Source organism: Astatotilapia calliptera, chromosome 18, assembly GCF_964374335.1.
Source record: "Astatotilapia calliptera chromosome 18, fAstCal68.1, whole genome shotgun sequence".
NCBI lineage: Eukaryota > Metazoa > Chordata > Actinopteri > Cichliformes > Cichlidae > Astatotilapia > Astatotilapia calliptera.
In genome coordinates, this window is record NC_137439.1 from 2002928 (window position 1) to 2018635 (window position 15708).

A 15708-nucleotide genomic window follows, 5' to 3' on the forward strand; every position below is an offset into this window, starting at 1 on the left:
TCTATTTTTCATCAGGGATGCTGGGACGTCAGGGTGAGCGTGACAAACACGCCCAGGCCTCGGGCACGCAGAGCCAGAGGAAGGAGTTTGGGAAGAAGCTCGGCAGCGTCAGTCAGACGGATGAAGGTGATTATTACTTAAAGTCATGAGTCACGACGGCAGAGTTCAGCTTCTAAATGTAAACTCCAGCTCAAATGCAGGCACTCGTTTCATTGGCCCGCAGCTGCTTGAATGAGAGGTGATTGGTTGATGAAGGCAAAGGGCAGGTGGAGCCGATTCTCTGACCGATGCTAAAGCACCGCAGGAAAACGGGAAACGGCGTGAAGAGTGGAGAACGACTGAAACCCACGGCGGTAGTTTTATTCATTAACACGAGGTTTCCTCATCGCGCTGCACAGACGACGTCACAGGAAGTCTGTATGATGCCGAGGTCACGTGACACATGCTAACGTTACTTCCACAAACATGACTGCTACATGCAATGACTATTTTCCTTCTGAAGATTAGCAAAACAATCCGGACAAACTGACTTATTTTCTTGCTCGTTTCCTTTGTGCTGTGTTATGAATCAAACGCACCTCTTTGCAGCAGCTTCGACTCTGTCCAAACTCACTCGCTGCTGTGGATGACAGAGCTTTAACCTCCTAAGACCCGAACTCGTTCATGGCATGCATATTTATTTTTCCTTTGCTATTTGGGCTGATTGGGACCTGATGAATGTCAAAACAAAGAATTACCTGAGATCCACATATGAGGACATTGGTTTTAAATTTTGATAGCACAGTGGCAGCATAATGTCCTTGGAAGTGGATATCAGGCCCTTGTAGAGCAAAATGAAGTATTTTGGTCTAGACGTCCCAAAGAGGAAGTACAACTCTGTCTGTGGAGGACGTGATGCCTGCAGGTCTTCAGTGGGGGTCGGTTAGTGAGATCCTTCCCTGCACAGGACCCAAAACTCCCTGCCAGACATCCCCGTGCCCCCCACCACCCGCCCCATTGTTCTCCACTCATTTATTTATTTATAAGTTGAGGAAATTCTCTGTAAAGAGCCACGTTAGAAAACTCATTCAGCAGCACAGAGAGTGTTAATCCAACACTGCAGCTCCTGATCTAGCATTTGACCTCTCTGTGGATTATAAGATCATACCGGGTTATAATTCTGCTCGAGCCGCTGTAATTTAAAACCGCAGGCGTACGTCTTCTATACTGGGATTCATGCGCTGAGCAAAGCTGCAGCCTTTTGTCGACGCAGTTTTCTCGTCTTCCCGTCACGTATCTGCTGTTCTCGTGGGAATGTTCAAGCTTCTAATGATGAGGCGAGTGAAAGTACGAGCAAAGCTCACCTCAGAAGCCCCATCCACATTCTTACGAGGGGCAGCCAATGAGAATAAAGTTAGCTTAAATGTAGGGATGAACTGATTGGCTGCCCAGTATAAGACAAACATGCAAAGCTACCCTAGGAGTGTCCAAGAAGACAAATATGAAGCTGCAAATGAACAGGTGACGACCCCTTTAAGTCGCCCCACCAACCCGCTCTTCAAATGCTTTGTTTACGAGGGGCAGCCAATCAGAGGAAAGATGGACAAAACACAGACACACACCGACCCACAGAGCATCTCACGTCAGCCCCGATGTCCCAAAAGGAACTCTTCACAGCCCCCTTCATAAAACACACATAAATAGATAAATAAATACTAAAAAACAAACTATTAAAACGATTAAAACCAGGATTTGAGGCTTTTGTCCTGATATAAACTGACTCGACGTTTTTCTACGCATCTACTACACCAGTATCCTTCCACACCACCTAAATATTAATGTCAGTCAGAAAGAAACGTAATGAATACAGCTGGGTCCAATTATTTTTGCACGATGGTCTCAGTGGTGAAGACTTCTCCAAACAAAATGTTTTGTCTTTAAAATTACAAATTAACTTTGATCAGTGCGGCTTGCAGAAAGCTCATTAAACAGGCGCTTTGCATGAAACTCGGAGAATCAACATTAATAAGCTGCAGCTGCCATAATCTGATGAAGATAAAGAGCGGAGACGGAGAACGTCTGTCAGCAACACGCCATCCGTTCGGCTCCGAGCTTATCGATCTGAAACCAGATCAAAACCGAGCCGTCGTCGGGGGAAACGTCGGCGTTCCCCCAACAGGAAAATCAGCGGGAAATATTTTAATCACTCAAAGCAGGGCTTCGTTTACTGCAGCAGGAATCACATTTTTACCATAAATAAGAAAAAATTTATTAATTTCCTTTGAAGTACGATAACACAGACTTGAATATGTGGAAACCTTTGGTGCTTGTGTGCGTGACCAAGACCCCACAAAGACCCGTGAGTGTGGAGAAAGCCGGCAGGAATTATTTCTATGAGCCAAAACAAAGAGCTAAGATTAGAGGAAGTGTGACGGAGGACTAACAAAAACACGTCACAGGTTTAATCCTCAAATACTCAGCAGCTCACTTTGTGTCACAGATAAGATGTTTCATAAAATGTCTAAACTCTATGAAATCAATTATGGCCCCTCAACAAAGATCTGACTCGGTGGTCTCTCCTCCCCATGGATATGAGTAATAGAATAGAAATAATTAAAATGAACATTCTGCCACAAATTCTCTCTCTCTTCCAGTCACTGCCCCGGAGATACCCCAAAAACAATTTGACGAATGGGATAGATGGATCTCACGGTTCATCTGGAACAGCAGAAGACCGAGGGTCCAGTACAGAACGTTGCAACTGAAAAAAGAGACGGGAGGGAGAGCTTTGCCGTGCTTACAAGATTACTATTATGCTGCACAACTGAAACCCCTGGTAAACTGGTGTTCCCCGAATCATGAAGCTAAATGGAAAACCATGGAAATTACTCAATTAGACTTCCCATTACAGTCTCTTTTAGGAAATAAAAACCAAGCTGAAAAATTTTACAAAAATTTGAACCATTTGACCCAGTTCACCCTGAAACTACGGTTCAGGGTAGTGAGGAAACTACAAATAGAAGAACAGGCTAGGACCTTGAATTGGATAGCTTATGACCCGGAGTTTGTGCCTGCCAGGCTGGATGGGACCTTTAAACAGAACCTTTAAACTGAGAGGAATTACTTCTTTTTGTTCACTAGCAACAAACGGGGGATTTCAAAGCTATAAAACTATTTCAGATACATACGGATTGGCAAAGCATGACTTCTATAGATACTTGCAAGTTAGAGACTATTACAACAAGACGTTACTATTCAGAGATGAAAACGAATACAACCTAATTCATATCTTTCAAGAGGCATACAAAAAAAAAAGTACTCTAAAAAGTTGGTCTCAAAAATATACGGAAGTATACAAGCCTCTAAAAATCACTCTACGTTGTATATTAAGCAAAACTGGGAGAGAGAATCAGGCTCACAAATATCAGAGGACAGCTGGTGGGGAATATGTGAGTCTCAGGCTACCACTGCAAATTCAAGGTCCTTAAGAGAGTTTGGTTGGAAAAATGTTGTGATATTTTTTATCACTCCTAAATTCACAGCTCGGCAAACAGGCTCACAGAGCCAGGGCCTATGTTGGAGAGGTTGTGGAACCCCCATGGCAAACCATTGTCATGTCTTCTGGGCCTGCCCAAGGATCCAGCCATATTGGGGGGAGGTGGCCACAAAATAGTCGGGATAAAAATAGACTATTCATTTGATACGTTGTATCTTGGCAATTTACCTACGGCGCTTCCACATAAAGATAATTATTTATTGAAAATACTTTTGGCTAGCAGCAGAAAGGCCAAAACCCGAAGATGGCTAAAGGCTGACCCTCCAACTCGGGCCCAGTGGTTTGGGATAGTGGAAGAAATTTTTGGAATGGAAAGACTTACTTTTGTCCTTAGACTTGAGCTTGAGAAATTCAAGAAGCTCTGGGAAAAATTTATTGTGTAGTCCTTTTGTACTGAACAATTAAATATTACCATGATGTAAGTAGATACTGATGTTGAGACTGTGTATGTCTTCCATGCTGACCTAAAGTTTTGTATTCTCATACTGTAAATTAATAAATTAAAAAAAGATGTTTCGTAAAAACAGACTTTACTCGGGCTGCTCGTCCAGCCATCGTCTACCACAGTTTACATTTCACTTCCTATTTTTATATCCAAGCAACAGAATGATGTCATCTCCTCACTCTTATTTTGAAAGTTCAGCCCTTAGTCATTCTAGCCCTGCACTTCCTGTCTAGTGTTTGCCTGTCCCAGCAGTCTCAGCCGGTCTCTGGTTGGTTGATCCTCGATGTGATTCAGGTTCCTCTTCAGAGTCTCGCTCCATGGTTGGGCGTGCTCAGCTCCACCTTGGACTGGGACCATTACCCTCTCTTCTTCTCTGCCTGCAGCAGGCACTGGTTGGTGAGCCGCTACACCGACCAGAACGAGGACCCCCAGCTGCATGACGGAGGAGCTGGAGTTCATCACAAGATGAGGCGGGTTTCAAACGAGACACATGAAGACGAGGAAAACTCTTCTGATGCCATAAAGACTCAAACATCATCTAATCAGCCACATCTTCCAGCTCCTCTGGACGTGCAGAGCGACATACAGGACACATGATCTCTGTCAGTCCACCTTAACAGGCTCCTGTTCAGCTCATCTCTCTAAGAACACGAGCTCATTTCTGCCTCTAACACCGGCCATTATTTCCTCCTCTTTAGGAACATCGACCAGGAAATCAGCACCTCTGCCTTCACACTCAGCTCTGTCTTAATCACAGCGGATCAGGAGAGCATCCACCAACCCGCCTCTACCTGAGGCAGCAGCTCATCCCCGCCCTGGAGCAGGGACTCCACCCTTTTCAGACTGAAACCACGACCACAGACTCGGCCTCTGCTTCACACCTGAACACAAACATCCTCAGAGGAGCTGGAGGGGATCGCACGTTGAGCACCCAGCAGCGACGAGACCACCTCCACCCACTGAATGAGAAAGTCGTGAGCGTGGCGTGACTCGGCTATAAGCTGCAGAGCAAACGTGCAGGCGGAGGACGCAGGAAGGCAGGATCCAGGCCAGTGATGATCTCCACTCATGTATTAGTGATGAAGACAGAGCGGCGCTGCAGGACACGCAGGACTGAGGGAAACGAGCCGCCGTGCTCGAATTATACTTGAGGAATATTTACACCAATCACACGACAGCATTTCAGCTTCCTGCTGATGAAAGGAGGAAACACGGAGGAGGAACGATAGACTAATCTGTGACAGTTTTCTTTCCTCGTGACACAAAGATGGTGATGCTCGGCTTCAAACTGAACGCTTTTGTCTGCTGCTTTATGATAAGGAGGTGAAAGTGCTGTCCAAACTGATGTAGCAGCAGGACACTGAGGGTGACCTCTACAAACAGCTTGCTCCTGCCCACTCAGAGCCGTGTGAGCCGACAGAAAGGCAGCACCGAAGCCTGAAAGTTTAAAAAGTTAAAGCGAACGTCCAGAAAGACTTCCTGTTGTTGCCGAGTCCCGGGGCACAAACACACTCAGTGTTTGAGTCTTTCAGCGAGTCGTTCCTGGGAAACTCAAACACATCGGACCACATTCCTGCTGCTCGGCGTCCGTTAACCCTGCAGCTGCTTCTGCGTTTACTCGGAGAGTCCCGTTAGCCGGCAGCGAGGCGACAGCCAATCGGAGAAACATGACGCTGGCAGAACATCAGAGAAACGCAGACATCTGCAAACCTGCAGGGCGACTTCTGCTTCGCCGTAATTACAGAGGAGAGGCGAACAGTTAAATAACAGATTTGTTGTTTTTCTCAATGAAACGACCGTCTGCAGGAAAAACTAATCGATATTCACAGCAGAGGCCGACACGCTGGTGCACTGTGGAGAAACACGTCCACGGCCAGGAGCTCAGCCGTCTCATTATCACAGCCTGACAGCTGATTATGTGAAGCTCGTGAGTCACGTCAACCTGGCGTCCCTGTGAAAGACGTGACACTTTGGGTTCATCCATGCTGGATGGACGGAGGAGGCGTCGGTGTGACACGGTCAATCTAAACTTTGATGTTCGGACTGCGAACAGAAGCTGCTCAAGAACCAAACCCACGTTGTATTAACTGTGATCTGTGTTGTGTGTCTGGGCTCGGTCACTCAGAGCTGAGCTCCTGCTGCTCCGGCCGAGTTGGCTCAGAGTATCAGGATGTGACTCCGTGGAAAACCGACGGACAAAAAGCAGGTTTGGTTTAGTTTAACAGGATCTCCTCGAAAATTAGAGGGAACCCAGATGACCCTGAGGGCAGGACGCAGGGAGTCAGGCACATTTCACAGCTTTCGCTCTACACGGATTTTCTTTTTTTAAATCAAAGGCTATTTTCATCATCTCGAGCCAAACTGAACCACGAGTGCACGTGGACTTTTTGGGAGAGGTGAAGGAGCGGCTCTGTGATGGACAGAGGTGCCTTTCAAACGAGGCAAAATATGAGTTTTGTAACAAAAAATAAAAAATGTTCCCGCAGCACAGAGTTATTGTTTTGGAGCCAAAAGCGACGATGTCACCGCGATTCTTTCACACGGGTCATCAGAGGACTGAAATCAGTCGTTAAGCTCTTCATCACACAGTTGAAGATGTATCAGCACAAAGCTGATGACACAATAAGCATAAACATCTTATCAGCCGACAAGGTTTCAGTGCAGTATCAGTCTGTTTGATTTCATCGCTTTGCATAATGTCAGGATGAAATGAATGTGGACATGTCTCAGACTGCACTGTCAGCACTCAGTTTTCAGGGTTTAGTCGCAGCTAAATTGTTGCAGGTCGGCTTGTTAAGGTGGTAAATTAGCAACAATGCAGAGCTGATATATGATGACCCTGATCCAGTAAAACTGTGCGAGTCTACAGAAAACAGCTCTGCACACGAACACAAACTTCACGGCCTCTCGCCCCACTGTGACGCCTCACAGCAGAGGCAGCCACGAGTCACGAGGCCGTTTCTACCCTACAGACCCACAAACGTGACGAGGTCAGAGGTCACCTGCAGGTGGAAGCACATTATCGCTTCAGTGATAATTATCATGTGATATTTGACTTTAAATAAAGGATTTAATTAGTGGTTTTCTCCACATTAGAGCTCAAAAATCAACTCCGGTTACGTGGACGTGGTCAGAGCGGTCCAATCAGACGCGGTGTGTGAGGGATGCTGTTCATGTGTGGCTCACATTTCATTCGTGTGTAATGTTTTGGGTCTACTTTCCTCAGCGAGCGGCCGCAGCGCGTTCATTTAACTGCAGGCCAGCTGACTTGGACACGAACGAGCTGCACATGTGCAAACGATGCTGCGAGGACCCAACACTGATCTGCATTGTTGCTTTGCTCCTCCCGTCCGTGTCGTTCTGTCTCTGACTTTCACCCGCAGAGCTGAATCAGAGCTCAGGGAAACGTCACCGTCAATAACGGTCTGCGCCGCCAAAAACATACAGAGACATGATGTCAGGTCCTCACAGACCGACTCAGCTGTTTGATATTTGTTCACTTAATAAAACACAAAACAACAAATCCTTTAAAAGCTCTTTGTTAGTGGAAACCTCAGCGTGACTCATCAAACAGCTCTGACACTGAGGAGGACAATGAACGTGGCAAAAGTGCCTCCATAACATCATCATCATAATAATGACAACAATAATAAGGATTGATGACACATCTGGGGCCCGTTCTTCGTACGTCGCTTACTACATCCAAGATCAAATGACACACCCAAGATCAAATCATCGCGCTAACCGTGAGCTCGCTAATCCGGTTCCCCGAACACACCTGCTGTTGACGATTAGTACAGCTGGACGCAGGAATGTGACATCACTGGGTGTCGTAAAAGGGGCTACGCATCGATAGTAGAAACATTGATCGGCAACCCACTGATTGGTCGGCGAAAATGTCCAAGGGGCGTGCTCGGTATTTTCCGGCAGCAGAGCAAGAACTCATGAGTGAGGGATTTCAGGAGTTTCAGAGTTTAATTAAAACGCAAGAGAAAACTGCAAAGGCTGCAAAAGCAAGGAGAGAGGGCTGGCAGAAAGTTGCTGACAAATTAAACTCGTAGGTAATTTAATAATAATAATAATAATGGATTGGGTTTATATAGCGCTTTCCAAGGCACCCAAAGCGCTTTACGATACCACTATTCATTCACTCCCACATTCACACACTGGTGGAGGCAGCTACGGTTGTAGCCAGGCTGCCATATCGCGCCATCGGCCCCTCTGGCCAACACCAGTAGGCGGTAGGGTAGATCTATCATATGACACTATATTGTCCAATATCATATGGCATTATATTATATTATAATATGTTATATTATATCCCCTTTCACATTAGAGCCACAACAGGACCCACAAGAACATGGGAACAAGTAAAAGTGGAATACAGGAGTATTCTACAGAATGGTAATATTTATCTCTTAGATTGCTTTGCGTCTCTTGGCAAGGTAATACTGGCCTGTAATACTCTGTTAGTTTGTTCATAACAGCAACCAAGAAAAGGGCAGAGCAAAAAAAGACAGGTGGTGGTCCTGCACCCCCTCGTCAACAAGTTGGTTAAGTAAATAATACCCTCACGGGAATATCGATATCTCTCTATGAGTACACTGTCGCGCTGAGCTAAAGGATCCTGTCTATCCCGCAATATACGCTGAATTCTGAGGACTCTCCGTATCAATCTTGCACCTTCCGCAATGGGTGGCTCGCGTATACGGACAGGACATGGCTGCGACAGGCTTCCCAAATCCACCTTCGCTTTTATAGCCGTGGTCTCTCATCTTGATTACACGAAGTAATTTACAATTACTACTCTGAAATATGAATTACATCTGTAATAATCACATACATGGAATAGAATGTTAATAGTACATTTCCCTTTTTTAGGAAATGACCTGTATGTATCTGTGTGAAATCAATAAATGGATCAGGTGCTGCATTATCTTTAGTTACATTGATAATATTTATTTATGGTGAAACAGTGGAAAAATATCGCTGTTGCTTTCGTATAAATGACGCGGACATACCTGCGTGGCCGCGATCTAATCCTGTTTACATAAAGTAAACCTGCTCCCGAGCAGGTTTACGCTTACGGCTCTGTTGCTATGACAGCAAGTCCCGGATGAGCTTCGGGGAACCGACTGATCCAGGATCACGCGAAATCGTCAACAATCTAATCCGGCTAACCTACTTAGCGAGGTACGAAGAACGGGCCCCCGATGGCAAACAGACACTGAAACATCTTCAGATCCATGATGTAAACACACATTTTTACACAACATGTGAACAAGAAATACCAAAAATACCCCAAAACTCTTCCCAGGTTTGGAAGCCCACCATAGACCCAGGTCCACCAGAGCTCATCTTAATATTTTTAGATGCTGTAGAGACATTTTTGGGAGTAATGTTATACATTACTACAACCGTTATATCGGAAATTTTAATAAGATGTAACGATTAAGTCCACCAGTAACTAGATAAATTGCAAAAAAGTGCAATAAACTACAACAAAATTGAAAATCGTTGTCCTTACAGAAACTTCAGAGGTTTATCCCTCAAACCTGTAAATGCAAACGTTGCACAAAATAGTTTCCAACAACAGGAAATTTATTTTGAGCATCTTCAGTTTCATTTTTGAGGCAAACTCATTTTTATAAACTGCAGCAAAAACTAAAATGAACATTATTGTGCACAATTTGCAAAGAAAAAAGAAAAACAGCATGTGCATCAAAATAAACCAAAAAAAAACAATGAACAGCTGATGGGATCAGCAGCGCGCTTCTGGATTGTGATGTTTTTGATGTCACAAGCGCTTTTTATGCGATTTTTGCAAAGCCATATGTAAAAGGAAACTGCGACCTGGGACAAGTTGAATGCATGTTATGCAAGTACAACTCCTCCGGTTTCATATGCAAAAAAAAAAAATGATTGCGCTAGCTTATGTGCTGTGTACACAAATGGGAGCGTGCGCGCTTCGATGGGCTTAAAGGGTTAAATAACTCTGTGGTTGTGTCACCTACAGATAAGCTCAGTGTTCTCATGTCAAGACTGTGACAAACTGCTGAAGTACAAAGACTGCTTCTTGTGATGTGAAACCTTTATCAGGCCAGGTCCTTATTTTCCAGGGTTATGTTCCAGGACTAGAGACGTCCTGTTTCCAGGATGTGTGGTAACCGTGTGAGGTGTTCTGTGGTCAGAGAGGCGACCGTACCTATGAGAGCCTGGAAGAGATTGCTCTGGAAGATGTCGATGACCCTCTGGATGGAGTGTCGGAGCTGCCGGTCCTCGGTGTGGTTCAGCTTGGCCCGGTACTGCTCCAGCAGCTGCAGCGCTCGCTGTGCGTCTGTACAACAGGAGGAAGCAGCGAGAGAGGTGAGCCGGGGATACGACAGAGCCGAGGCTCAGCGACTAACGAGGACTGATCTGAGACGAGATGGCAGCAGAGGGCCGCTTCAAACCGTCAGACGGGCACAAATAATCCCTCTGTGCTGAAACGCTGAGCTGCACTGGCAGCCAGCACGCACCGGGAGAGGGAAATAATACTTTAAAAATCCAAACATGCATGCATTTAAGACTGCGGGCAGGTTTTAAAGGAGTATAAATGAGTTAAAGAGGCCTCTCCCCAGCGGATAAGTATAAAGGTCAGAGTATCAGGCTCGGCTCAGAGGGAAGCATTAAGGACAGATTTACTACATGTCTGCTGCTGACAGTCACATTCAGACCAAAGCAAATCTGATAAAATGATTAAGCTGAAAGTAGTAAATAGAAAGTCGCCTCAAATCATGACCCGAAGGCTTCATTCAGAGCTTTGTTTTAAATTCAAGGCTTCAACTAAAGATCATTTTAATGCAGATCATCGTCCAAAAACACCGATCGATCACAGACATGCAAACAGTAACACGCTTCACATCGCTGGACGTGGAGAAGATTCAGGACTTTGACTGTAACCCTGTTGGATGGTCACATTTCTGCTGGTTTACTTGTTGGTGAATCAGCTTTAAATAAAGGTCAGTGCGTGACTGCAGCACGGCAGCGAGAGCGTCGGCTCGGCGCAGAGTTTCAGGAAGTCAGAACCCGAAGGAATCTACCGAGGTCGTTATTGTTGAGCGATGTCATGTGACTCTTACGACTTCTAATTAACTGGATCATTTACAGGACAGAAGAACCTCACACAGACAGCTTCCTGGACAGTTATGCACACAGCGACACATTTACCATCACATTGTTGTTTCTACCATCATTAACCTGCTCTCTCACTTTGATTCATGCCTGCTGCTGATTGGCTGTGAGTCTCGCCTGTAAATAAAACACACAAAGCCCGAGGAGGCGGCGCGTTGGGCCTCTCGCCTCCGTCAGCACTGATTTAGATGAATTGGCAGTTCGCTGCGTCCTGCTTCTGGTCTTGGTTTCATTATTGTTGTTTCAAGCCTAATTTAGGCAAGAAGCCTGAATCCTTCGGCTCACGCTGGAACCAGCAGAGAAAACTCCGACTAAGACATAAAACCATCAAAACCATAAAACAACGTGGAGCTGGAAGTGCTGGCGGCAGGCTGCTGGTGTCGCAGTCGGTCACAGAGAGGACGCTGCACCGGAAACATGGTTGTGGTTGCTTCGTCACGTTGGATTGGTCAGTTTAGGAATACTATTTTTCCCGTCTCCAGGCCTGTGTGACTGAACGGTTTTATCGATACGCGTTTGAACATTCAGCCATCACGAAAGTGACGTGATGAAAGAAACACGATGTCGATAAATGTCCCCTCGCTCACGAATGTTCGAGTGTCTGTAACGATCCTGATATCTGCCAAAGTGTGTCTCAGAGACTCTGCCAGCATTAAACTGCCCGAAACACAAAGCCTCGGGGTCCTGTTCACTGATAACATCCAGGAAGGAACCAAGTCTACGTTCACAAAGCGCCAAAAACTGTCTAACTCAAGCTCAGAGCGAATGTTTCACTGAATGAAGACCTCTCGAATCAAAGACACCAACTTTAATAACTTTATGGTCAAGAGCTTTAAGAAATAAAGCTTTTCAAGGGCTGCTGAAAACCTGCACACACGCCCGAGTTAGAAGGTGTAACACTGTAGCTGAGGTGGAAAGCCACAGATCTCATTTTAAAAGCCACATTAATTGAAAGTATGAACTTGAAATACAACATAAAACATAAACCAGGCGATTTGTGTCACAGCGCAGAAGACATTTAATATCACACTCCTCCGTCTTCTGGTTTATTAGGAAGTGAAAGTTTGAGACAGATTGTGACGGCCTACAAACCCTCAGCTGACCTGATGCTTCAGCCTGATACGCTGACCTCACAGCTGACCTCACAGCCCACATGTCAGTTTCTAAACAGCAGAAAATTACCTCAGCCAATTAACAGCTTTAAATTAAATTCTCTCCGTTAGTGTCGGTTTTTGAGGTTTGACCCAGATCAACATATCTGCGCGCGTCGCTGTGAGCGCTAAAACGTGGAGCTTAAATACACGATGGTGAACGCTGGTGCGTTATGTGGTGTGAGCTACAATGGAAGCTGCCAACTTTAAAAGACTTCATTTAAGTATCAGCTGATGTCTTTCTCCGTCCTTCAGCTGCATGAGGTTTGTCAAATATGTGGCCCGAGGACCAGAATGGACACGGTCCTATTCAAGACAGTGATTAACAGCTCACACTTTCCAATAAAACACACGTTTTATGTCTGTGTCGTTTCACTCAGGAGTGGGTGTGTGTGGATTTAATATTTCTATATTTAAATATTTGTTAAAGGCACAAAATGCTGCTGTTTAGTTAGAAAATCTCCACCAGTGAAGGTTTTTAATGCAGAGGGACAAATACAGCAGTGATGTCTTCGTAGTTCAGGCTTTTACACTGAATAAAAGCAACGTTTTTTAAACTGCAGTGGTTTTGCTGGTGCAGCCCACCTGAGCTCAGACTGGGCTGTACCTGAACTGCAATCACTGAAACACTGAAACACTGAATACTTTGTGCAGTGACTCATCCACACTGATGGCACAGTTTAGGTTTGTTTTTGCAGTTTGCAGAAAAAAAACGATCATTAAAATGTTTCTTGTCTTTTCATACTGAGGGAGGCTAAACATAATTACTATGGATAATTAGGAGGCATTTGACGCACCATTTGCAAGGCTTTTGAAATTATCTTTATTTTTCCTGGGATTAAAGTGGAGGTCTCCGTACTTATGAATGAGTTCACTAAATGAGAACATTTTTCTAAATTTTTACAGTTCATCTAGTTCATGAAATGTGCACTTAGCGCTGGGAACGAGGTGAATCTTTCATTGACTTAAATAAGTGGCTTTTCTTTAACTCACTGCCTCCACCGCCCCGGGCACAATCTTTATTTTTCCCGGGATAACAGTACAGTTATACACGGTTAATAACGTGTAAACTAACTCAGAATATTTTTCTAAATTTTTACAGTTCATTATATTCCTAAATCGCGCGCTGACTGCTGAGGACGAGGTGAATATTTTATTCATATTAGAGTTTATTTTTAGTTCTCCACACAAGGTGCCCCATTTACAACTTGGTTAGCAGCAGTGGCTAACCGGCTAGCTCCTACTTTAACTGACTTCACCTGACTTGGCACGGCTCCGCTCAGCTCAGCAGGGCCAAGGCGAGCCGTGTGGGCCGTGTTCGGCTCGTGTGGCGTGTGAGCCGCTGCGTGTCCCGTGTTTGTTCGAGTCCTGTGTGTCTAAGCGAAGGAGCAGCCGGAGTTTGAACGGCTAGCCTGCTAGCTTGCTAGTTAATATGTGAAGTGAAAGCGGCTTACCTTTCTTTCTCACTGGCATGGTGGTGGTCTGGCTCGGCTAGATCCGCCTCAGCCGCATGCAGTCCTCACACAGGACGGTTTTTGTTCGCGGTTCCGCCGGATAAACCCGCCGCTGTCACCGCTCCAAGTCAGGGCTGAAGAAAATCCCTCCGAGCCAAAAGCCCTCCGGACGGAGCGTCGGGGGGCAGACTGGCACAACAACAGCGAGCCTCCGGGGACGGCTCAGCCAGCAGTCCCGCTAACAAGTGAAGCTCCGCTGAGCTGCCGACTCTCACAGATGTAGTTCCCCGCCGGAGAGGCTGTGTGCGCCGGCGTGCACCGCGCAGGCTGACTCTGGAGCTGGCTCCGAAAAGTGCAGATCTGGCTCGGACCGAGCGGGACCTGCAGTGTGCCAAAGTCCGGGAAACACCCGCTGCTGTGCAGGCGGCGCATGCATGAGCTGCCCGCTGCTGCTGGGTGGAGGAGGAGCGGCTCCGGAGCGCTGCGGGTTCGTCCAGAAATAAAAAAAAACTTCAAAGCCAGGCTGGCGGCACACCTACACTCACTTATCCCGCACTGGTCCGCACTGGTCCGCACCGCTCCGCCGTGTCCCCGCCTGCGACGTGCACTCGTGTCAAACTTCTGTGAAATCCCTCCTCCCTCCTTTTTCCTCTTTTCTTCTTCTTCTCCTTCTCCTCTCCCTCTCCAGCACCTCCCCAGGTCTACAAATTCCCAAACTTTCCTCCAAAATGGCGACTCAGGGAGCTGGAAACGTAAACCATGTGATTTCCAAAAGCCTACCCCTCCGACCTACCGCCCAATCATGCAGCTCACCTACAAGGCCAAGGAGGAGGAAGAGGAGGGTCAGGGAGGAGGGAAGGAGGCAGGGAAGAGGCAGCGGGGGGATAAACTTTGTGAAGGGGGGGAAAGTGAGAGGAAGGAAGAGGAGTGAAAGTTGAGGAAAGCAGAGAGAGGTGACAGGAGATGGAGGTGAAAGCGGGACAGATGGATGAAAACACAAAGTCAGGCTTCTGTTTTTATTTAAACCAAATAGAAACGAAAACAAACACACGTGGAAAACAATGAGATAAAGAAAATGTAGATCATAGGAAGGATTAAAAATAAATCAGCTGAAATAAGAGGCGAGAATTCAAAACGCCCCGAGGACTCTCACTGTGTCTCCTTTGTGTTCAAGGTTTAATTATAACCTGGTAAAACTGGCGTTTTGTCCATCGAGCCACTCCTGTATTAGCACGAGTCTCTGAAGGCGTGGCACACCTTGGTTTGGGCAGCTTCTTATTGGACGACCCATTTACCTGCATGTGTGAACTCACTGATGCTCAGAGAGCCTGAAGCATCTGCAGCGGCTGCTTCAGGCTTCTGTGTTTCACTCAGTTCTCACTGAGTTCAGAGAAGAAGGATGAATGGATGCTGTGTGCAGATGGCATGTTCTCCCTAACATGTGCGCTCACTTACATACATGTTAACAACCCCATCAGGCTCCGTTAGCCAGCCTGTGCTTCACATGATGGGCTCCACCCTCCCGCAGCTGATGAAGCTGTTAAAACAGTGGATGGATGCTCCAACTGCCCAAACACAGTCCACAGGTCCAGGTCAGGGGTGAGCTGAGGTCAAGCCTGTGTCGCCATCCAGCTGTCAATCAAAGAGACCACGCCCCCAACAATGCAGGTTTATGACTTAATACAATTTAAACAGGTGAGTTATGGCAGTACAGGTGTTACGAAGCGGAAGTACTGAAACCGTTTTGTATCAGGCTGTAAACACGTTTATTTCTGCTCTACGTTTTTAACATGACTCCATGCGGACTCACTGTTGGAGCCTCTGGTGGACGTTAGAGGAACTGCAGGTGTTGACACGGCGCTCAGCAGCAGCAGTGATCCAAACACGATCACTGCTGAGTCCAAACAAACAACACGGCAGCTGCCAAAACAACCCGGTGGACGACGCCGA

The 15708-nt window shown here is 46.2% G+C and overlaps 1 protein-coding gene across 22 annotated transcripts in view; it reads right to left on the reverse strand.

Annotated features, from left to right (window-relative positions):
• Positions 1-14547, reverse strand: part of dlg1b (discs large MAGUK scaffold protein 1b) — a 101099-nt gene extending 86552 nt beyond the window's left edge. For 6 of the 22 annotated variants that reach the window (XM_026149163.2, XM_080292355.1, XM_080292352.1 and 3 more), the window contains exons 1-2: positions 13759-14543; positions 10186-10317 (exon numbers count right to left, since the gene is read on the reverse strand). In XM_026149163.2, the coding sequence (XP_026004948.1) occupies positions 10186-10317; positions 13759-13777 (151 nt within the window). In that variant the 5' untranslated portion in view covers positions 13778-14543. Of the gene's footprint in view, positions 1-10185; positions 10318-13758 lie in introns of all 22 variants that reach the window. The other 16 variants (XM_080292347.1, XM_026149166.2, XM_080292346.1 and 13 more) reach the window with 7 other exon arrangements.
• Positions 14548-15708: the final 1161 nt, after the last annotated feature.